This window comes from Rhinolophus ferrumequinum, chromosome 5, assembly GCF_004115265.2.
Source record: "Rhinolophus ferrumequinum isolate MPI-CBG mRhiFer1 chromosome 5, mRhiFer1_v1.p, whole genome shotgun sequence".
Classification (NCBI taxonomy): domain Eukaryota; kingdom Metazoa; phylum Chordata; class Mammalia; order Chiroptera; family Rhinolophidae; genus Rhinolophus; species Rhinolophus ferrumequinum.
In genome coordinates, this window is record NC_046288.1 from 58277316 (window position 1) to 58302744 (window position 25429).

General features: G+C 35.3%; 1 protein-coding gene across 1 annotated transcript in view; it reads right to left on the reverse strand.

Annotated features, from left to right (window-relative positions):
• The window catches only part of COL25A1 (collagen type XXV alpha 1 chain), a 433173-nt gene that overhangs the window by 62850 nt on the left and 344894 nt on the right, over positions 1-25429 (reverse strand). The window contains exons 13-18 of the mRNA XM_033106318.1: positions 19154-19207; positions 17177-17203; positions 14758-14802; positions 8233-8265; positions 7765-7800; positions 3141-3185 (exon numbers count right to left, since the gene is read on the reverse strand). Of these exons, the coding sequence (XP_032962209.1) occupies positions 3141-3185; positions 7765-7800; positions 8233-8265; positions 14758-14802; positions 17177-17203; positions 19154-19207 (240 nt within the window). The remainder of the gene's footprint in view (positions 1-3140; positions 3186-7764; positions 7801-8232; positions 8266-14757; positions 14803-17176; positions 17204-19153; positions 19208-25429) is intronic.

The window sequence follows — 25429 nt, forward strand, 5'->3', positions numbered from 1 at the left end:
TGATTTGGTTCTACATTCAGGACTCTTCATCCCTGTTCTATTTCTCCTTAATTACTAGGGTCATATAATCACCTGAGGGCTAAGTAATGTATCTACATTTTTCAAAATAAGCATAGAGAGAAAAGCTTTTTAAAATAGGAATTTTAAATCTTACTCTTTTATGTAATACCAGGAAAGCTAGTTACAATAAGTTTTGCCCATGAAAAATACATCTGAAGGCTTGTTTATAAAAATAATTTTCTGAGCTCAAATCTTATTCCAGAAGATTAGTCTGCATGGTACATTGTGCATAATTTAATTTTCCCAATTGAACATCTTGACACTATATGAACCATGAATGCATGAAATAGGAATTTCAAATGTCTTCCACATGGTGAGAGGACTTTCCAGTACTTGTGCCGGAAGCTTAAGTGTAATTTGAAATTAAGTTATGCCTGTTCTAAGTGACTTTTATTATGTATGCCTAAGGTATTAGCACTATTCTCTGAGTGGGACCCTGAAGTGATAGATAGACAAGTCTGCTGTCTGTCTTTAGGCTCTTTGCTCATTTCCTGAGAGCTGTGTGGAAGGCATTTGGATGCTCATTAAGTTTCCAGCCATTCCCCGAGAGCAACAGGTGGCAAATCAAAGCTCCCCGGTATGTCATGGCTGCTTTCCTCAACGTCTTGGAAATAATGGATGGCATTTGCATGCTCTCTGTAGTACCAGCAGATAAGAAGGAGATGAATAGCAACAGGAAGTATTTCCAAAGCATAAACAAACACAAGTCTAGGGAGGTTATGACTAATGTTCTTGCTACCACGCTTTCAAAATCCACACACGGTGGTTTCATCTTTTAAATATTGTTATGCTTTCAAACTATAAAATCATGCTTAACTCTCCTGTGGTTAGCTACCTAATTGAAGCAACATATATTAAAGGAATAAAGAATATCCCAAGTAATGAAGCTATATCATAAAATTATAAACTATTAACTCTACATTTATAAACACCCAATGACTACTAGGGACTATGATATGTTCTTAAAATGTTTCCTTTACAAAATTACTTATTGATACTGAGCATTTACTACATTATGAGGAAAGCTTATCATTCACATCTTGAACTAGAGCAAGAAGACAAAGCTTATTCATCCAAAAATAGAATTCGTGATTTAAATAACATACTAGGTAGTTATCCAACAGTACTTGGTAATTACACAGAAAAGTGAGAGATAAAAAGGTTTTTGTCAATTGATAGCTTCTTATCGCTATAATCACTAGTCAAAGTTAGAAAAGTTAGAAAAGCAAAGGAAAATTTCAGCTATGTGATCTCAACAAAATTTGTCTGGCAAAAAATTTGACTAAGACCCTAGCAACAAGAGCATTTACTGGAGGTGGCATATCATCAACATCCTTCCCAACTTGAAAAAGTTCAAAACTTTCAGATTAGTCCACAGATAACTGGAAAAATGCCCTGGGATATTTTTCATGGTGGAGGACATAAAATAACTTAAAGGTAATGATACAGAATAGTAGTAATTGAAATTGTTTTTTGTTTGTTTGTGTTAGAGGGGAAAAAAACAAATACCTTTACCCTATATGTTATTCTCTCTCAACAAGGAAGTGCACAACGATTTCAGCACAGCACTGAGGTTCCTGTCATGTGACTTGGTGTTGGCAGCACAGCCCTGCTGACCTACAGACACGTGCTATAGGAAACCCCCGAGTCCTTCCAAAATGCCCCCCTCCTTTAAAGGCTTTCCCTTTATTTATAATGCTACCACGTTCTTTATAAATCATGATGAATATGACTTTCTTAAATTTATTTTAAAAATCTGTGATCCTCTAATCATTTTTTAACAACTCTTTTTTAAATGTGTGGGAATTACAAAGGAACTGCCATAAATTTACTCTACAATACAAAATCACATATTGTTTTATTAAGTTGTTTTTGCTATATACCAAATGATGAGAAAATAATTTTGACTCTTTAATAAACTATTGTCATAGAGTGTATTTTTTCACTGAAGAAGCCAAAAACTAAAAATATATTAAAAACACACATCTGAATTCTATAACACTAATCTGGAACCATCAAACAAAAAGCAGAACAAAAATTTGAGTGCCAACCTGGAAGACAGCTTTCATGTCTGATAATTATACCAAATATGTTCATACAATATTATATATGATACCAGATGATGTCTGGGAACTCAATAATTTGACATTTTTTCTAAAATCATATTATTCCATATAACACACTTCAAATACAACATTCATGAAACAGTATATACAACCTTACACTGAAACTAAGAATATTAATTTTAGAATGGTCTAATGTATAGTAGAGAGCAATACAAAACTCTATAAGGTGAGAATAACGTAAGGAAAAATCTACTTGCATTATGCTACCCTATCAAAAAATTATAGAATTTAGAAAAGAACTTTAAAATAAGAAGCTGATTTTAAAGGAGTAACTACATCTAACGCAGTAGAACTTTTAAGCCTTGTCAGTTGCCATGTGAAAAATTTTAAACAATTAAAAAAATATATTTCTTCACATTTTTAGATGGCTTAAAAACATGTAAAACAATGTTTCAAATTAAGCTTGAAGCAATTATTTCAAGAGATACAGAAAAAGTATATGGGTTAAAATAGTTTAATGAAATGATTTGTACTTCTCCGTGAGAATTATTGACAGGAAGTGGAAACACAAAACATTTGGGGGGGATTATTATAATGGGTGAATCACAAAAACAGCTGCCTAAATGTTAGATTTATGTGGAAGTAAAGACTCTAATTCTGGTCAAAATTTGATAGGCTCTTAAGAATAAAATGTGAAGGTAGACATTCTAGACTTTAAAGAATTCCTATGACTTCAAATGAAGTGGCTTTTATATTTGCTTAATGGCAAATGTACATTTGCTTACATTTGCTTAAGGGGCATAGTAGGTTACATAGCAGAATATACAGTCCCGATAGCAATGGAAAACTTTAGAAATACCTGTGCTTAATTTTTAATTCAAAATTTAATTGGTTGAGATGGCTGGTGAGTATTTAAAGAACAGCACTATACATTTTTTCCCTATTTTCTTCCAACTTTTGTTGACTCTCACAGTTGCAGTTCTATGAAACCAAGACTGTCCGTGCAGTATTTACCTTTATCCCCGGAAGTCCAGGAAGCCCAGGAAGCCCTGGTTCACCCTACATAGGAAAATCACACAGGATTACAGAACAATATCCACTCAGTCAGTCCCTGGAGAAAAGCATGGCAAATGTTCCTAGCTGAATACTTGCCATCTATCTATATATACATGGTCTCTTTTCAAGAAGTTTGGTGAAATTATACAGTTCAGTCAACTCTTGATTCAGGGATTGGTTGACCATTTCTGCAGATATTTCAGGGTTTTTTCCCTTTTCCTGCCACTTCATGGCTCACTGGCATCTCTACCAGAAGGCAAGAAAGAGAAGTAAAAGGAGAAGAAACTCCCATGTTTTACTACTTCCTGGTAAATGATTTGTTGGGGAAGCTGAAGCTCTTTGCTGAAATGAGGATTATGCATGTATCTAACTAATGCCTCCTAGTTCAGTGCTCTCTTACCTCAGATAATCAAGAGTTGGCTGTATGAACAGATGGTTACATAAAAACAATATACATTAAAAGTCTTGCTCACTTAAAAGTATAGTAAGATTTCTTTTCCATTCCTGAATGATGAGAAGATAAATGCATGGTTAATATTATACTTAACTCCAGCCCATATTTCTGACAATTGTTGAGTCTGGGTAACCCTGGTTAGCAATTTAGGGCTAATGGTACCATGCAGCTGTTCCTGAATACAGGTTTGAGATTAAGTGGTACATTTTGGGTGAGCATGCTGGAGTCACAATAAACCTTCTCATTTTCACAGAATGGTTCACGTTATTTTAAGTACAAAGTATAGTGACAAGAGGTTACATTACTTAGAAAATCTCCCAAATTCCACTAAAGAAACATAATGGAATTGCTGGAGAAAATGAAAGCCCATCCTGTGTTTGACTGAGGTGACTATTTGTGGAAATAACATTTGAAGGTAAAAGGGTCACACATTTTCATGATGGTCAATCAGTGGGATGACAGCTATCCTAAAAGAGATAGGAGCATCAAACTAACCATTAAAGTAGGAGAGGGAGGCACTTCTTTTAATCTAAATGCTTTAACAACCCTCATTCCAAAGAAAACCTACTAAGAACAATCAAATACTTCATGTTTAGTATTATTACTTTCAAATTATGAAGTCATAACTTGCTCTGGTAATATCACAAAATGGGTTCATATACTGTTTATTAAGCTGTATGGATAGACATAAAAAGGACAATGACTTCCCTGATGGTTTAGGGCAAAGGTGCTTCAGGAATGCAAAAGAAAAGCTATTCTGTCTGAAACTACAAATGAAAGTTTGCACTGTGAACAATAACACTAAGATGAGATTAAGCCAGAGAAGAAAGGATGAATATGAACAATGTGATATTCCATTCAAAGAATGTATGTCCAAGTAGATTAAACTTTCTACAGACACAACATTATACATTTTATTTTACTTTTTCTTCCTCTTTCATTCTTCAATCAATAAATTTAGGAAAATTTAGGAAAAAGGGTTTGTATCCATATTTTACTGAAGATTCTCATGTACTTTTTTAAAAAAAGTATAAGGCCTTGAAAAACACTAAATTGCAGTAGAGTATGCAACAAACAAAAGTAAACATATTGGTGACAAATCTATTGTTTTGTATTGTTTTATAAAAGTCCCCTAAAACTCAGGACATCCTATTTGAAACATGTGTGGAAATGTATAGGTTGTAACACCGTTTCCCAGCAGTTCTCACTACACCCTTTCCTCTCACAAAATTAAAAGGATCATATGACCAATTTGAAGAAAGGTATTTATATACACATGCATACATAGACACGCTCCCATGTTTTCTAACAATGAGAAAGATGTATGGGATATTTTCTAATGCAGATTGACTACTTACAGAGACTTTGAGCATTAAGCTGTTCCCTATATCATACGTATGTGTATATATGTATATATGTATGTATAGAGGTTATAAATGTACTTATTAATGAACAAATGTTTCAGGAATTATTATTTGATACTCTAGTATTTTTATAAATTTGACCTTTCCAAATTTATGTTTACTTAAAAGTTGACATAATGAAAAGTTATAAAATATTTAATGTTACCCTTTGTGGGAACATCTCTTAATATTTTTAGGAAGACATTTCTTCCTCTATAAATTTTCTATCTTTATACCATGAAGGCTTAGCTTTTAATTAAGCGATAGTTATTTAATTGCTCCATTCTTCCTGTTCCTTCACTCAGGAACTTCTCTGAGTTGAGTTCTTGGTCATACACAGCCCAAGGTCAGATCTGGGTCATAATTAAGATTGCTTTGTTATTCCATTTGGAGAATACTTGTCCAAGAAGATTAAACTTCATACAGATATATTATCCTCTGCTTTTCTTTCCCTTTCACTCTTTATTCTCCATTATAGGAGATCCTTGTCTGCTGTCAAAGGTGGAACCTGCTTTCCCGCAATATCCATGTGTGACATTTCGAAATATCCCTTCGAAATTTAATAAGGTAAGGATTATGTAATGAAACATAATACCTGTTTTATAAATCTACACACTCACTTTACCAACATATAAACACCCTAACTCATGTATCAATCATACACATTGTTGTTGAGTCTGTGAAAGGAAAAAAAAGCTATAGTGAAATCCTTCCTACATTCTGAACGTTAGTCTAAAGAACAAACTTTCCAATTGCAAAATACCAGACAGTGGAAAGCTAATCAAAGGGCTTTTCCTTCTGTCATGATATCCTCTACTTTTCTGGGAATGTCCCTAATGCAGGAGCTTAAGTACCAGTGAACCCACAACATAGTTTTGCAGTGGTGAGAAAAATGCCACAGAAGACCTCTTGAATTGATTCTATACTCACTTCTGTTTGTCATTTTCTAATCTAAGTAAGCAGCAAGCATGGAAATACTCTACTTTTAAATCAATGCTTGGGTAAGTATTGCCAAATCCAGATATTAGACAAAGGAAGTCATAAATATTGTGGGAAAGTGAGATTGCGTCAAAGGGTAGAATCTGGCCTCAATATTAATGAAAAAGATGCTGCTCATTTCGGGGCACATGTTCATTCAGATTGGTTTAAGCTTCTCTCAATATAATTTAAAACAGGTGTTTAATGAAATACAAAAGAAATTCAATGTTTCCATATGTAAACCTATAAACTTCCAGAAATGAATCTAAACTGTATTTCTAAATAATCATAAGGCAATGTTTTATTAAGCGATTGAAAATCAATTTGGATCTTCCACTCTGAAAACAGTGGAACCTATATGAGATTTTGGCAGATTTGTTTTGTTTTTTTTTTAAAAAGGATGTAACAGTCTTGCAAACATTTCTTTTAGCACAGAATTGAAGAGCAGTTTAAATTTAGCCTTTAATTTTTAAAAACTAGGAGACCTAAAATTAGACCATGTGAGAAGATTAATTGCTTTTTCAAACCAAAGCAGCCCATGGATCTGTGATGATATCGCTAATTTTAAGTTTCTCAAATAAAGAATCAGTAGGAAATCTTAGGAATTGAATAGCAAAAGTTTCAGAGTTTTGCTGGGCTCTTTGGAAAAGTCTCAACTTTACCAGAAACTGTGCTTCATGAATCATTACTACTCTTAGATTCTTAGTTTCAAGAGCAAAATCTAATTTTAAATTAGAGAAACATTGAAAGAAGGTGAAAGACTGCCTCAAAAATTACTTTAATCCAAAGTGTTTAAAACAAAGCAATGATCCTCTCAGATTTCAAGAATGTGGAAACTTTATTTTATTATGTTTTAAGGTTCCAAACTAATACGAGGGAATTTATTCTCTTTCCCTTTACACTGATGAGGTAAATTTTGTTTCTATTCATGTTGTTTTTTCTTTTTCTACAACATCAGCTAGACAAAGGCAGACTCATGATCTTCAGAGATTTAACCTAATATGGAGTTCCCATTTACTTGTTAGCTATAATACATCTGTTATCTCAAATCTGACTGCACTGGGCATTGATATCCAGATGCTCAGACGATAAACTGCTAACAGTTGTTTCCTGCCTCAGACTGAAATGAGAATATGAATCTAAACACATTCACTACATGTCCTCTAATTTATCACTGAAGTGAAGCACAAATGATGAAATAAATGAATATGTATCTATAGACTGGTTCAAGTGGTTTGGTTAGTGTCTCTAATTAAATTTCACTTTATGAACAAACCTCTTTGTATGACATTCAGTACAGAGAGATGTTATTCACATAAAAAATTATCAGTTAGGGAAGTATTTGAAATGAAAGGAATATAATTTTTAAAAAACTGTACATCATTCTCTACTGAGTCAGTTTAGTAAATATTCATTTCTTCTCATGAAAGATAGAAACAGGTAGAGTATCTCTAAACATGCAAGGTAAGTTGTTGCATTCCAACCCAACTTATCTTTGTTAGTCTCAAACAGGTCAGTACATGCAGACTTTAGTTCCTAAAGCTTTGTTTTATATGTACAGAGTATGTTTTCACTTTTGCTGTGGTCAGCTTCAACCCTTTTAAAATGCAAATCAATAACACTTGGCATGCAAAGCGAAAAAACTACAACACTTTGCAATAACTGTTTTTGTATTACACAGTGGACAGTAGGTATAACATGGTGAATACAAGACAGTACAAAGAGCACACCAGAATAGAGATATTACCTTTTGCCCTGGACGACCCGATTCTCCTGGTTCTCCCTGGTCAAAGAAAGCCAAAGATGAAAAGGACAGTCTTACAAGAATTTTTCCAAAACATTAGGCCTCTGGACACTCTCAAAGAGATGGCCCAGCCTCCTGGATCACATACATTTCATTTGTTTCATTCTGTTACTCTCTGTGTCACTAGACACAGGAATTTTTTTTTTTTTTGCTGTGATTAAAGCTCACATACAAATCCATATTTCCATAAAAACCAATCAATCAGAAAGGCAAGAGAAGGCAAGATGTCTTATTTAAGTCTTTATCAGATTTCCAGAAGATACTCTCTGTTGCATTTGGAAGCTGATTATTGCTGGAGAATAGGAACAGAGTTATAACCATTAAAGGTGTTAAAAGAGAAGAGAAAGCAGAGGCTTATAAAAATCAACACTGTAACTCCTGAGGTACAAACACTTGCAAGGCTATCGTTACCTTAATTCCTGCAGCAGATGATCCTGGGTCACCCTAAAATGAAACCCATGAGAGATTATTCCACAGTCAAGGGAATAGGAAACACACAAACACGCAGAGAGCCATTATCGACAGGGGCACGCGTGACAGGCACCCCATGACTAATGGGCCTAACCAGGCTCGGTAACACTTCGTATCAATATGTCAGCTGTTAAGATGGCAACAATTTCCAAGATAAACACTGGGCTTTTCTAAAAACATGGGTCTACTTTGCATGCAAAATACATAAGGACTACATTCCTTGAAATAAATAGAAACATATAAATACAGATCTTTCCCTGTACATAGTGCTAAAATTGTATTTTAAAGCAATAAATTATAATTTGGGGATCTGGAATTTTGGTTTTCTCTATTTCTGGAATTTATTAATGTCAGTGACTACCATTTAGTGGGAGTTCCCTGACCCTTTCAGTCCTCAGAAAGTCAGGGTTCAACAGATGAAGTCAAGGGTTAATGATGTTGAGTTCGAAAAAGCCATGTAGCAGGTCAGACTGTCTTCCTCATGCAGCACTGTCACAGTTATGCCCGGCATGTTTTTTTTTTTTTTTTTTTTTTAGCTTTACACTTATTTCATTGTAACAGAGTCACCGGAAACTTACAGGATGATGAATGACTTGTGGGTGACAGGGACACATGTAAATCTGAGAGAAAATCTTGAGATGGAATCTGGTTTTCTAAAAGGCACTGTTTTCCATCCGGATTTCATACAGGGTGACTACATTTTGAGAGCAAATGTGTTACGAATAAGCAGATAGGGACTAATGGAAAAGAATATGGAGGATAGCTGAGAATGCTGCTTATTTCTGAAATGAGGCCAGCAAAGGGTGTACATTTCCAAGCTCCTTCTAGCCTTCTGTCTCATGAACGTGCTATAAGGAAAATAAAGGGAGAAGACTTGATTGTTTGAGATTGTCAAGAAAATAGAAACAGCCACAAGAAGGAAGGCACATATTAGGATTTTCTCAGTTCTCATATCGGTGCAAGGGCTCAAGGAGCTCTAGGGGTCTATTTCCTTGTAGATTTGGAAAGCTACTCATCAATCTCTCTTAGAGAGAGAGGGATAAGGCCTCAGGCCTCCGTATACATGCCCCTCCCTCGAGTCCTCTCTCCTCTTTCTTCTTCCCATGGCTGGCACCTTCTCTTTCTTTGGGTCTCAGCTCTAGTGGTTTTGCCTCAAATAACCCTTCACCAGCCAACCTAGAAACATCCCTCTCACACACACCACATACTGTGCAGCATAGCTCACTTAGTAATTATGTTTTCTGCCTATTCATTGTCTGTCCCTCCATTAGACAGATTTAGTATCTATTTTTATTCAGGGCCTGGCCCATAGTATATGCTCGATGCATATATATGGTGAATGAATGAACAAATCTCAAAAAGAATGTTTTAAGCAAGTCAGAAGTCCAGAATCAAAATGAAAACATCTTTAGAAAGCAAAAATAAGAAAAAAAAAGCTTAAGAAGGAGAAGGACATAAATTAGCTTATTAAGGATATATATGTAAGATTCTTTGACATCTGTAATTACTAGTTCCCAAGGAAAAACTAAAACATGATGAAATTTAAAGAAGAGGACCCCAAATACTGTCTTACTGTAGAATGATACTGATTTCTCTTACCAATCATTAACATTCAATTGAGTTCTGCATGGGAAGTGAAATAAATGTGACTAATAAAATAATAGTCATCAACGCCAATGAATCAGGTTCACAGTATTTTGCACAATAAGACCTTTGTATTCATAAAAGCAATTTTGACTTGGCTAAGTCCCTTTTTTCATCTAACGTATACATCACAAAACTCCCAGGAGATGAGGCAGATATTACTATTTTCATTTAATAGATGAGGGAATTGCAACAACTAGAGGCTAAGTGAATTTTGGACTTCCTAAATTCTATTGCCATGTTCTTTTTTATTGGACTAAGAAAACAATTATTGGTTTATTTCATTTTGACAACGAGACATAAAGGCTGTAGTAAACTTGTAAATAAAAGGAAGTTCCTTGTATTAATTGTAATTTAAAATGTTTTCTAGTGTTTTAACGGATAGTTAAATCCGTTTCTAGTGAATATAATCCATTCACTAAGGAGAATAAAGACTAGATTTAGTTCTCATAGAAAGTGGATGGAAAAAAAAGGCAATTTTCTGAAAGGCAAAATAGATAAAGGCAATTATCTATTTGTAGATATTGGAGCAGTTTCATATGATGGACAACTTTGAGTGATATTTTAATTCTCTGTTTAAAAAATTAGAACTGTGAAATCTCAAAGATTTTTATAATTTTCAAGTGATAAGGCGTCTGCTGGAAGACATTCATAAGTTAAACATTTTAAAGGATAATGCTGCAAATGGTGGAAATCTACCAGTCAGTGTTTATAATCCTCATTCCTCTCCCCGTGAAAATGAAGACAGTATTAAAGTTGGAAAAACCCCACTGTGCCTTAAGTATATTCCTAGCTTTATAAATCAGTTGCTTTGGAAATAACAGTTTTCAAAGGGCAAATCATAAATGGGGGAAATACTTTGAGAAGATGCTTGAGGTAAATGAATTTGACTTTATTATTTATCATTGAAGCACACAGAGTCTTGTATTTGGTTTAATTATTTTCAAATACAAAACTCATTATATAATTATATATGTGTGTTAATAACATCTATGTGGCTATATGAAGTGAGTGTGGGCACATTTCTATCATTCAATAATTTTTTCAATAAATATTTATTGAGCACCAATTATATGCCAGCCATGTTCTGGATGCAGAGATGTGCTAGGAGCTGGGAGACACAGTTGCCACTCCCATCTTTGTCCTGTGCATATGATAATCATTTACTTATACACGTGTACAAAAGTATTACTGATTGAAAGCATGAAAGAGACTTTCTTTTCATTAAAAAAAATCTGGGCTAAGAAGAGATTCTCATATTTGGAAAATTCTGCATCTCCACAGAAGACATGACAAGCAAATGAATGGTACCGGAAAAAGTTCTGCCATTAAATGAAAATGAGAAAAAGTTGAAAGTAAAAAAAAACACAAAAAACTAATGGTTGTTCATTCAACAAATATTTCTTATCTTCCAACTACGTGCCAGGAACTTGGATTGGTGCTTGAAATTTAACGGTTGGTATCATATAGTTTTGTGTTCATTTGTTTGTTTTTTCTTTTTCAGTGAGCTGGATGTCCAATAAACAAAGGATTACAGAATTATAATCGTGATACAGCTATGAAAGGGATCATAAAGAGGGCTGTGGAGCATACAGTAGGTAACCTAACCAATTCAGAGGAGGCTGAAAGGCTGCCCCAGGGAAATGACATAAATTTAGATTTGAGTGGACCAAGGAATAGGATTAGAAGATGGAGGTGGAGGTGGATAGAGAGCAAGAGTGTTCTAAGTTAAGGGAATCAATCATACGTTGTTAATTTAGAGATGGCTCTGCACTGATTGTGGTGGGCGTGCCCACTGAGATAGCTAGCTCTTCATGGTGATTTTAAGAAAAGAATACAATTTAATTGGTGGTTGCAAATATGGGTGTGGCTTCCGCAAAGGCTCAGAGGATGCAAATCAAAGATGATATAAGGCATAAACTAAGAAGACAGTCTATTTATAGGAATGGAGATGGGGGAGCAAAGAAAATGAAGGCACAGGCAGGTAATAGTGAAGATGGAGCATCTGAATCAACAGATAAAATTGTGAATAGAGTGGCATGATCATTCAGTGTGCTGCAAAAACACCTACTTTCAAGTGGGGGATAACAGATAAGAAATCCATTTTTATGTTTGTTGGTGGAATCAATACTCCAAAGAGCAGAACACACCCTTCCATAGTGACTCCACACACAATTGGAATCAGTCTCTGGCAGGTCATTCTTAAAGCTAGAGTGCACTGTACTGGCTAGGCACGGAGAAGCCCAGCCTAGTGGTTTTTACAGTTCCACAGTGTTTCCAGATGACCAGTCTGGAAAGGCTTAGATTGCTTTACCATCCAAAGGCACTGAGTTGGATCAAAAGGAAAAAAAATCCTATTAAAGTGAATCAGTCACTGACGTAATTTATTACATCAATGGCAGAAAAGAAGCATTTTTTGATTTTACATCTCAAACTTGGTAAATGATGAATGAGTTTCACATACTGAAACCAAGGCCATGAGAAGACTGTTTGCAACATGCTGGAAACAAATTATGTGACAGAAGCAGGAAATGTTTAAAAAAACACATCAAAAATTATATTCCAATTACAGCATTCTCGGGGATGAATGCTACAGGTCAGATTACATATTATATGTTACAGATTCCTATTTACAATTCCCTGTTTAGACCCATTGAAAGTTTATAGAAATGATTTCCGTTTTAACTGAAGCATTTCTTGTACTTAATTTCAGTTGACTAATAAAACTTTTTGATAAAAAAGAAAAACAACCAATCTAGTTGATTTCAATTTCCATGTGGTAGGAAAGCTAACATTTATTGAGAGTTTACTATGTGTGAGTCAGTATGGCAAATGATTTGCATTAATACAAAAATAAGAACAGTATTCCTTTGAGATGAACTTGGTCTTTTCAAAGCAAAAAGGTTGCTTTACTATTGGAAAATTAAATTAAAAAAATGTATGACTAAAGAAACAATTATTGGCCTACATTGCAAAAACGAAGCTTTGAAAATACAGCTTCTGAAGCATAAAATTCTCTACATAAGTTCACATAGGCATAGTTCAGACTTGGCATAAAGCTTTTTCTTACTTGAAGAAACTATTCTCTATTTAGATTTCCTTTCTCTAAGCAGAGGTTGGCAACTATGGTCCGTGGGGCGAAATCACCTACCCACCTGTTTTTGTGTGGCCCATGAGCTAAGAATGGGTTTTACCTTTTTACATGGTTAAAAAAATACCAAAGGAATAATAATATTTCATGACACATAAAAATTACATGAAATTAAAATTTCAGTATCCAAAAATAAAGTTTTATAGGGCACAGCCACACTCAGTTGTGTACATACTGTCTACGGGTGCTTTCATGCTGCAATGACAGAGTTGAGCAATTGTGACAGACAGCATATGGCCTACAAAACCTAAAATATTTATTTTCTGGCCCTTCACAAGAAAAGTGTGTTAACTTATGCTTCTAAGCAAAACAAGAAAGTTAAACATAACACCCACATTTATGTATCGGGGGTTTGAAATTTTGACTCTGGGTATAATTGAGATATATCATTGGTCTCATTAATATTAAACATATTCATGCCACATTTGATTATATCATGATACTTAAATTTAACAGGTAAATAGAAGCGGTTCTCAATTAGGGGTAATTTTACCCCTCAGGGGCCATTTGGCAATGTCATGAGATGGGTTTAGTTGTCACAACTCAAGGGTGCTAGTGGCACGGAGTAGACAAAGGCCAGGAATGATGATAAACATCCAACAGTCCCCACAACAACTGTCTGGTCCTATATATCAATAAGGCTGAGGTGGGGAAACCCTGGTCTACAAGAAACTGAGAGTCTACTCTAATTTCTAGACTGCTCCTTGTATACAAACACAATTGCTACTTGATGATACCAATTCATTCCACCACCATACCATATTTATATTAATATTTACAAGAATGAGAAAGATAAATTTCTGTTTATTTTATAAGTATGTTTCTTTGAGTAACCATTATCCATCTGTACGGTAATAATTTTTAAAGTAGAATATTCTTATTCTGAACTATAAGCCTAAATGAATAATTCAATTCTTTTTTTCATTACTCAATTACTTAGCCTGATTTAAATTAAAATCTGACTATTTTATTTTCAGTTTCTTAAAAGATCTTTTTCTTAATTCTTAACATATAGCACAAGTGAAGTAAAATATCCTTCTCATATCAGATATGTCTGTAAGCATGAATCTAAGCAAAAGCTGTAATGATAGACTGGGGAAAAAAGAGGAGATAGGAAAATGAACCACGAGACCACTGTAATATAAATGATGGTTTAAAAGATAAAAAATAATGACAAAATATCTGGATTTAGCAGATTTCAAGTTGAGGCAAATCTTCAAGGCTGCTCTAATCAAGTGACATTTACTTTCAAACTTTTAAGTCTCATCCCAATCCTCTGACATGTCCTCTCCTAAAATTGGGACAAATGGAATCACTTTAAGAACTCTATTTTTATATCTCTGCATATAAAGGAAGTGTCCCACTTATACATGAATAAGAGTTTTTATTCTTGAAAGCCATATTACTGTAAGCCTAGCTACACATTTTCTAGAATTTGTGACATACCATTTATGTTTCAAATATTTAAATTTGTAGCTAGGAGCTTGTGCAATAATCACCTTTTATAAATTAAATATTTAAACATTTTCTAAACTTGTAAAATCATCTCTGATCTTGTCATATTAAAATACTACCATTGACTTACTTTTCTCAAAATCTCCCATTTTCATATATACAAAATGATATTTCTGCTCATATACATACTCTTCCATATTTCACAATACTTGTACCTTTTCGCCTGTGTCACCTTTGGGGCCGCTCTCTCCAGCATCTCCCTAAGAGGGGGAAAAGAGTGATAGATGTGAAATATGTTGGTGACATTAAGCAAAGAATATTACCCATTATCTTAAGTTTTCTTTCAAAAGCACTACTGGTATATATATATATTAAAATCTGTTGTAAGTGTTGTACAGAGCTAACGTACTTTTACCTGAGCAGCTGCCTGATGTCACTGGTCCAAACACATTTTATTACAGTGAACGTGGCTGAACAGTTTTAAACTACTCCATCTTATTGACAGAGAGCAGCAATTTCTCTGATTTCTAACAGCTTATCCTGGCACTTAAAGCCTCCTTAACGCCATCTCCTTACGCCTCTGCTCAAAGCTCCACTGTCACAGACTTTCTCCTGACCACTCCCTCCATGTGCCCTGTGCCTCACCACCTCTGTGTCCTTCCTCAGGCCATTCCTGCCACCTGGACCCCTGCCTCTCCTTTCCCTTCGATCTATATAAATCCTATTACTCTTGTCTTCAAGACCACCTCAAATCTCCAGAGCCTCAAAATGTATGATCTGGTCCTCAAAACCTGTGCCCTGAGTATTTAATTTATCTGTGCCAGCATGTTGGGCATTTGTGAAATGAATGTTTTATATTTTATTAGAAAACTGCTTTTTTTTAACCATAGTAAAACAAATTGGGGAGTTTATGCTTCGTTGGTGATTTTTGAGATTTCCTATGTCTATTCCCTTCCTGACATGTGCTTTCTGCACAGAAAGTGATGCATTAAGGGAAAAAAAATCATTTGTTTATTACCCATGCTTTGCTTCCTTAAATTTGGAATTCTTTCATTTAAATCTTACAGCATGTTGTGGTAGAAGCATCATGGATTTGGAGCCAGAGAGACCAAGCCCAGCTCCAGCACCTACTGGGCAAAATTCTCTTTGCATCCAATTTCTCACGTGTAAGGGCAAGAATACCTTATGGGGTCCTCAGAGATAAACAATATACTGTGTGTAAAGCAACTAGGACAGTATCTGACACAGAAGCTGCTAATGATAGCCAGTAGCAACAATAATGCACTATTGTTCTTCCATTCCATAAGCTGGCATGCCCTTCCGTCTCGCTTCGTTAAAGGTCACTTTTCTATCGTTTAAAAATTTCCTTAACGTAAGAGAGAAACTACTGATAATGGTTTCCCTGGGAGAAGGAGGCACAGCAAGGGAGGAAGACATTTACTTATTCCTATTTGCTTTTCTTGTTTCAATAAGCATGAAGCTAACCTGCTCAGGCATTTATCTCTGGTGATGGACAACCCACAGCAGCCTGGGGAGCCTGAACCGCTTTTTCTGATGAATTCCGGAAAGGTGCTGGCACTACTCCTTTTCCCTCCTTAATTTCTAAACAAGAGTCATCTGATGACTAATTAATTTTAAGTTAATTACCATGAACTGGTTGGATGCCAAGTAAATGTACTGATAATCTATTGTAAGGGAACTCTGTTAGGCAATCTATTAGCATACTTTTAAAAAAGTTGCTTAGAAATCCTTTCATTAAAAAAGCAAAATAAATGAAACAAACTTTCCTATTAGAAAGACTGGCTCAAAGTGGTCATACAACGAAAGGACTGACTGACCTGGTCTTTTGCTTTCCTTCCATTGAAATAAATGTTTTTTTCTTTTTTTTAACAATGCCAAAAATTACACTTACATTCAAGAAAACTGCTGGGTCTTTAGATGTACTTCTTTGGGATCAGAGGTGATAATACTGATTTTTCAGAAACATCGGATCGCTTTTGAAGAGCATTACATAGTACGGTGGTAGTTTCCTACGCAGATGACACACTGCTCAAACACTATTAAAGTAAATAGTATGGGAACCAAGAACACTAGCACTACAATATGTAGAGGGTCTAAAAATAATCAGGACAACCCAAAGGTAGTAAGGGAGGATGTCTAGGAGAAATTTAACATATGGCACTCTCCTTCTTTTGTTTCTCTTTTTGGTTTTCATAGGAATTCTTTGTGGGGCAACTCTGTATATTTGCTGCAGGTAAACATCTGTATTCCTTTAACTTAGTGACCTATGTAGCAGTAGAGAGATGTGGATGCTTAGAAAGGTACCGAAGTGGCATTAGCGAGTAGGGAGAACAGAAATTTTGCAGGCCCAGGGGTTTTTGAAAGCCATTTAAAAGACAGATAATAGAATATTTAAATTTGCTCCTTTTCTTTCCTTTCTTTAAACCTTCTGTCTATACATAAGAATTACACTATTTTCTCCTTCCGCTAATTAATTGTTTGAAAAAAAACAGTGGTCATAATATCGATAACTATTTATCTATATCTATCTTTTCATACTTATATACAGTTCAGTCGGTACCTTTTCTGGGGTGGGGGGAATATACCAGTAAATGCAGGAAGAATCATTCTCACCTTTTCTCCTTGTTCTCCAGGTTCTCCCTGGGCAAAAGAACAAAGATTGATTGACATGTTAAATTATAAAACCTAATTAAGCAACACCAAACAAAGTCAGATACTGAACATAGTAGGTAAATCATATGTGACCCTTTCTTTATATAGCAATATATAGTTGCTATATGAAAACAAATGGCAAGATGAGTTTCCTGGAGAATTGGGTATAGATATCAATGTCAAATGTAATCTTAATTCTCTGCTTTGAGAGGACTAAAGAAAGATATTTAAGATTATCATTCTTAAACTAGCTTTTGGGACTCTAAGGGGAACAATGTGGTGGCAATTTACCATCTTGGGTGGCTTCTTAGTCTAGGACATTTTGTTCTGTCTAAACCCAGAATCAGAAAGGTGGGCTAGCACATCCTTCCATGAAGTCTTGATTCAAAGCAGCCCCTGGTACGTGGATTATTTCAGGAGTCTGGAGTCCCACTGTAGTTCCCCAAACTGCCCTCCCTTAACAGGACCACAAACACAGTCCTGAACTTGGGGCCTTCACAATGTCATGAACTCTCTTTAGCTTACTGGCAACTGGCATGTTCTCAATCAGGTGTGTTTTAGGAGGCATCAATACCTTCAGGAAAGACATTAGCACGGGGCAGAAGCAAAGGGAGTTTAGGAGAATGTCTTTACTCCAAATGAGGACTAGGACAGTATGAGGACTAAAATGAAAAATTGTGTTCTGAAAATAATCTCATTTTCACTTTATGCAGGAAGGGACAGGGGATGGAGTGGGAGAGTTCTTAAGCAAATTACAGGTTATGATAATATTCCCTTTGTGAAAAACATGAATAAATGTTGCCATGAGATCAACTACTGAAAAAATGGTTTAAGGTGATTATTGTGCTTTTAAAAATTATAACCCACTTTGGAGTCAGTTTGGAGGCAAGATTCTTTTCATTTGCTGGAAGTCAGCCTGACCCTTTGGCTTTCTGAATTTCTGACCATCTTTCAGTGTTCAACATCCATCCGGATGGTCGCTAGGCAACAGAAGAATAGCACTGAGAACATGCATTAAGCATTAACTCCTATCATTTGTTTTTTTAGCATGGAACAAGAGAGAGGAAAGACAGGACAATGGTTGTAGTACCAGAAGGAATATTTTCTTTCCTCTCCTGCAGGACAAAGGACAGGTCTATAAATTTTAGGTCCATCCTAGGCGCCTGTCAATAGCAATGTGATCTGTAAAATCAGCTGACAGGCATCTGTGGGTATGGATAAATACCAGCACAGCTGACGGGATTAGACGTTAGTTTTGTACTTCAAGGGATGTTCACTCATCAAAGGATTTGGGATTTGTCTGCCTGTTTGGTTTAAACTAAACTGACACCAATCTTTTTATATTTAACAGATTCATTTGTTCTTCAAGAAACAAAGAAAACTTGCAATCCAAAAAGAATTCTTCATTACATTTTTTCCCTGTTTAGTAATTGACTACATCAATTTTTAAAATTTTGAACATGCCATAGCTTTATTCTGCTCTTCATTTGATTAATTAGTTCTGTTTTATAAGTGCTGGAGGTGGCCAAATCTTAAAGGAAAGCCATAGCGGCACTGTGTAAATCATCTTTAAAGTTTTGTAACTATTATGCAAATTGTAGGCAGTATGTATATGGCATACATTTTGATATGCCCATATTAAGGGGCAAACGACAAGTCACATTTGAAACATGGTTTTTCTCATGTTATTCGAGTATCTCAGAATACAGATTTTAAACAGTCATCTCCTGTATTTGTTTGTCTGCATTTGGAATGCTAAGAAGAATCACAAACATAATTTATTCATTAGTCACAAAGCTCTGTACTGTAGCATATTATACTATTAACAAAAAATTCCATCCAGGTAAAACTAGTGGGATATTAAAAATTGTGTAATAGCTTACGATTTCATTTAAAGTCGTATCTCAAATGATTCTGCTGGGTTTTAGTTGTACTAACCTTTGGCCCTGGTATCCCATCCTGTCCTACTGTTCCAGGCAACCCGGGCTCACCCTGAAAAAAAAAAAAAAGGTACTACTTAATGAAACAGACAAAGTCAATACATTATATAGATCATTAGAAGATACGGGCATCCAGTACTGCTCTAGAAGTTGACAGAAACTAAGTGTCTACCAGTGGAAATACAAGTTAGCTTGTTTGGTTCAAAATTCTATGTGCTGGGCACCAAAGATAAAACAGGGCTCATTTCCTTTGTTCAGTCTTTTCTCCATTAAGAAAGCTGAAACAACTTACTAATATGAAATGAATATCTAACGTGATGCTGGGTACATTGTAGGCATCGAATAATATTTGTTAAATAAGTAAAAGACATATGAAAACACAAGACTTCTTGATGGAGAATTTTCAAGTGATTCATCAGCTCAGGAAAATATAGACAAAATCATTATATTGATTAGACTTAATCAAAGGTGCATTTCCAAATCTAAATCTTGAAGAACATACTCATCTTTGAATACCTACTTAATTCATTTAGACACATTTGACACAAAAATGAAAAGTAAAAGTGGCCTTGTTTTCTCATTCCAATTTCACTGTAAAAATAATTAGAATAAAATATTCAAACTTGGGGCTCTCATTGTCATATTGAGTGATAGGCATTTGTGAAAAAGATGATGGCTATTAGGTTAGAGAGTGTCCCATTTCAGAAGGATGGTGATGTATACCTGTCTTTCTAGAGTCTGAACCAGCCATTGTTTTCCAAAGAGGAGAAGTACCTTGAAGGGCCCAGAAGCAAAGGAGAGATCCTCTGGCTCTCAATGCTTCCACATGGCTCAACCTATTAACTAGAATTTCATTTTCTTTTTAAAACATTCCAAAGCTTTTTACTGTGTTTTCTAACTACTGGACAACTTCCGTCTTTCACTGAAGATAGTAAAGTTGCTCCTTAGTTGGTTTAAAAAACAAACAAGCAAACAGATTTAATTATTAGATTAGCTTTAGGTTCACAAACTTAGTTGATTTTTAACCATGTTTTCTAAATCACTTGGAGGGCAGGGATTGTGCTATTTTTACATTTGTGCTCTCAGCACAAATGTAGTAGTGTATAATGATAGTAACATTTTTAAGTGCCAGGAACTTTACATTAATTAACTCACTTAAATCTCACAAATTTCTATGAGGTAACATCTCTACTTAACAGATGAAGAAATTAACGCACCAAAAAGTTAAGTAATTTTTCCAGATTTTTTAGCTACACAACTGTAGCCAAAATTTGAACTCTCATGATCTGGCTTAAGAGGTTGTGCTCTTAACGATATGATGCATTGCTGAATGAATGAATGAATGAATGAATGAATGAATGAATGCATCTAGAAATTGGGAGAGAGTAAATGATGAGTATTTCTATCCTCATTATCATTTGGTTTATACTCATTTATAAATGACCTTTCAGAATGTATAGAAACCTGAATTGAACATTACATATAAAGATGATCTATGTACACCTACCAGATAAACTAAGCAATATGAAGCTCATGATGTCTTTCTAGAAGAGCAAAAAATGTTTTACTATTATACTGAATTATTAAAATTGTAAAAGTCTTGACTTTCTGGAAGAAATTCTGCTTCCTATATAAAGTTCACTATACTGGTAATTCTTGCACTTCCCTTGGTGAAATGGCAAAAATGTTGACTAAGAATAAAGATGGCCTTATTGGAAAATTTTGATTGGCCATTTGTACATCACAAAGGGTAAGAACGGAAACAGAATTGGAAATAGAATATACCCCAAAAGAGGACTATCATTTTACTCTGCAACCAGAAAAAGAGCTATCAAGTCTGCTTTCTTCAAAGACTCTCCAACAGGATGCACTCATGTCATAACTCATGATTTGATGCAAACAAGAGATGCTGCCAAGATACAATACAAACTTTGTTTAGACTTTCAAAGAATAACCGTGGTAGCCAGAATAATAATAAATGGTTAAGCCCCTGGAACCGAACAAAATACATGCTGAAATTTTGAAACAAGGAGGAGAAACGTTGCTTAGGTATCTGCATAACATCTTCCTTAATTTATGAACATTGAGGGACTAAAACTTAATCCCTTTCTTCTTTGATTTTATATATTGTTAAAATAATTTTTTAACATAAAAAAAAATTGCACCCATAATTCCATCACCCTATAATAATTGTTTTCATTTTGTCCTATTTCCTTCTAGTATTTTTTTAAGAATGCTTACATATTTTTAAGCAACTGTAAGCTGACTACATAGTTTGACATTTCGGTTTCATATTATTTTATACCACATATTTGTTTTCACACAGTATTCATGATTGTCTTATGAGTAGTTTGATTATCATCTATCAAAGTTAGGTGTGATCTTTTGTTTAATCTGTCCCAAATTGTTGAATACTTAGGTTGTTTCCAATTTTTGTTATTAAAGATAAACTAAACACCCTCGAAATATTTCTTAATTGCTTTCCAAAAGGGTTCTGAGTTTTTCTGCTTGTGTAGGCACCCACTCTGTATTACTTTTCCACAATTTCATCACCACTAGATGTTACAGTATTAATTATTTTTGTGGCTATTTTAAAAGCACAAACAAGAGTTTACTGCTGCTCAATTTTACATTTATCACTTGTAATATTAAATATTTTTCATGTGTTTATAATTTAAATAGATATCTCACAAAATTTTAAAGCTAAAAAGTGAATAAGCTGTTTCCTGAACGAATCAGACGAGGATGAAAAGAAGGAAAAATGATTTATAGTATTTTACCTTTCTAATAAATTATATCAAGAAAAATATATTCAGACTTAGATTCAGAGGTTATGGAGCGTTCTGTTATTATCCAAACTTAGTTTCCCAGGTGGTGAGAAAGGAATGTTAAGGATAAATGCTGTACAACTCTGAGTACCAAGGCCAAACTGCGGAATACTGAAGGCATTAATTCACTTAACTAACACTGAGTTTAGTGAAAATTTATTATATGTTCTACTCTGGGCTGAGTATTTCATGGGGCATATATATATATATAAAACAGACAGGACATGCCTGTACCAGAAGAGCTTATTTTTGAATGAGAAAAAAAGATACATACAAAAATAACTGAGGACATCTAATTGAAATCATAGAACTTTTTTTTTGAGCAAAGTTTGATTGTAGTTCATGAAGTAAAGAGGTATAATAAATAGAATCAGATAAGTCTTAATAATGAACCATATGCCATAGAGTATATTCGTATTTTCTGATATATGACAAAATATAATTGCCATGAAGCCTCTTCAAATAAAGTGACAATGGTATTATATTATTACATAATGTAGTAAAAATGTACATATGCAGAAAAATATATCACAAAAGTACAGAAAAAAAAGGGGAATTAGGTTTTGTGTGTGTGTAAAGAGCTAGTCTTGTTTGTTGGGTAATCTATCCATCTATTTCTGAATGCATTTCACATTCACCGGTACTGAAAGACATTCCAAAGATAGTAAAATAAAGAAAAACAGCAGCTAATATCTTAACTGCAGGTAGTTTGATGGGGTTTTCTCTACTATACCTTAAATTCTAAGACTGTTCCCAGCGTATTACTACCAAATCACAATTTGAGTATTGAAGCTAAAAATAAGTTGGACTGACTTTTAAGAAGGATGGCTTGCTGCTTTGTTTTCCCTTTCCTTCCCTTCCCTTCCCTTCCTTTCCCTTCCCTTCCCTTCCCTTCCCTTCCCTTCCCTTCCCTTCCCTTCCTTTCCTCTCTCCCCCGGCCCCCAAACTAAATACTGTTTAGAACTCTAATGTGAAACATCACTCAAGCCTTTTACAATTATTTCAGGTACTGCCATTCAGGGGCAAGTTGAAAGAATACTGAAAGATACAAAGAATGCAGTTCTTTCATGGTCTTGAGTGCTAAAGGGAAATGGGTCATTTAGCAGTGACATTGCTCGCCATCACTCAATCACATTGTTTTCCATTCTGGCAATGGGAACTTAGAATGAGTCATAGCTTAGAATTTTTAGCACAATATAATTTTACATTCACTTGTCAAAAACAGATTTGTTTCCTTCATGTACTACATTTTCTTAAAGAACTCATCCAAACAGAAGAGGAAAATAACAACAAGAAACATGGACCGGCAGCAAAAGAAGTGGGAAGCGTCAGGACAATGAGGTTTCTGCTCTCCATTTATATGTATTCTCTATCTCTGGTTTAATTTAGCTTTTCATTCTAGTCCCCTAATGGCAAATGAGTATGAACATAAACTTGGGGGAAGGTAGGAGGTACAAAACAACCAATGTATTTTACCTTGAAATTTATAGATATGTAGCATTTTACCACATAATTATATTAAGTAAGAATCCTAGCGCCAACCTTCAAGTGTTATTAATGCTCTAGAAGAATCCTTGGTGTTTTTGTACTCCTGCACGTGTCTGTGAGCTCCCAGGGATACACACCCCTAGCTGAAGAAGCTGGACATAAGGGAGATAGATAAAGTTGACGCGAATAACATACAGTTTAGCTCCACTATCTTTTTAATAAGTTTGTGTGGGTTGGCCTGTTGAACTATCCATCCCTGGAAACAATTCTTCTATATACGCTATCTATACATATGTGAAATCTGAAACACAGTCTGCTTGTATATTGGAGATTGCAAATCATTGCACTCAATGAGAAGCAAAATCTTTGGTGACATTATAGTTAAAACAAACACATTTAGAAATGTACAATCTAGTACTCAACAGCACGAAGTAGCAGGAGAAGCTGAGATCAAAAACTGAGCCACACACCCATACTGAAATCAGAGTAGTCCATGTTAGATTCTTACACACGGCACATAAACGGAATTAACATAAAATCAGTCATTTACTTGTTGTGGGGTATATACACCATTTCATAGATGTCTAGCACCAATGTATTTAGAATCCAAATGGAAAAGTGTTCTTGGTCCCACAGTATTTGATCCAATTTGTTTCCTGGATAATTTTCCCACTTTCAGTCTAGAACTGCTGACCCCCTGTTCTCATGCCATAAAGACTGTGATATGGACTAATCCTTGTGAATGAGCAGAGTTTAAACATGTGTTGTCCAATATGCACCACTAACCACATGTGGCTACTGATCACTAGAAATGTGGCCAGTCCTGATATGTGACGAAGTGTAAAACACGATTTTTGAAGACTTAGTAGGAAAAGAAAAGAACGCAAAATATCTCATTCATAATGAAATATTATTAATCTTGAAATATTAATTTAAATGATGCTGAAATAAGTGTTAGATATATTGAGTTAAATAAAGTCTATTATTAAAATTAGTATTAACCTGTTTCTTTTTACTTTTCTTAACGTGGTTCCTAGAAAATGCAAATTTACATACGTGGTTTGTATTTGGGGCTTGCATTATATTTCTGTTGAACAGCAGTAGTTAAACTATATAATTCTTTAATTATGAGAAGACGTAATAAACCAAAAGCCTTTAAAAAGCAGGGAAGGAGCCCAATCAGTATTCAAGCAAATCTACATACAGCAAAAATTCAGGAGACAGGCTTCACTGTGTGTAGAGTCTAAATCCACCACCGAAGTCTGTCGATAGGGCAGTGGGTGTGGGATCCAGCACACACACAGGAGCGCTCGGAGCAGAGGCTGCTGAGGGCTCCGGGAGAGCGAGGCCCTGTGTGTGGTGTGGCAGCCCCAGTCAGCCTCTGTGCAGCCTGTGCCATTGGCCAGGGGTTAGAAGCTGACTCTAGCGACCTCCTGACCTACCTCTTGGCCAGCCACCTGCCCCCAACATTTTCCTAAAAACAAGTCAGTCATATAGCTGCTTTGCTTAGTTCTTGCCATGCCCACCCCACTGTACTGAAAATAAGAGCCAAAATCCTTGCAAGGGGTCCACATAGTCTGGCCCTGCTGCGTCTGACCTCCCCTCTGCTGCTTCCATCTCACGCACCAGCCACACTGACCTCTTTGTTTCGAGATGCTAAGCGGGAGCCAACTTGGGGTTCTCACTCATGGATCCCCTTCCCTCAGATATTCCCGGATTTAATCTCTCCCCTCCTTCAGCTTGACTCAGATGTCCCCTTGTTACAGGGGTGGCCCTGGAATCCCCATCATAGCTACCACTCCCTATGCCCATTGCCTTACTTTATTTTCTCTATTGCACCAGTTACTACCTAAGGTATAATTTTTTGTTCCTTTTTTGTCTTCCTCAAGGATCGCCAGATTTGGGAAATAAAAATATAAGGCACCCAGTTAAATTTGAATTTCAGATAAATAGCAAAT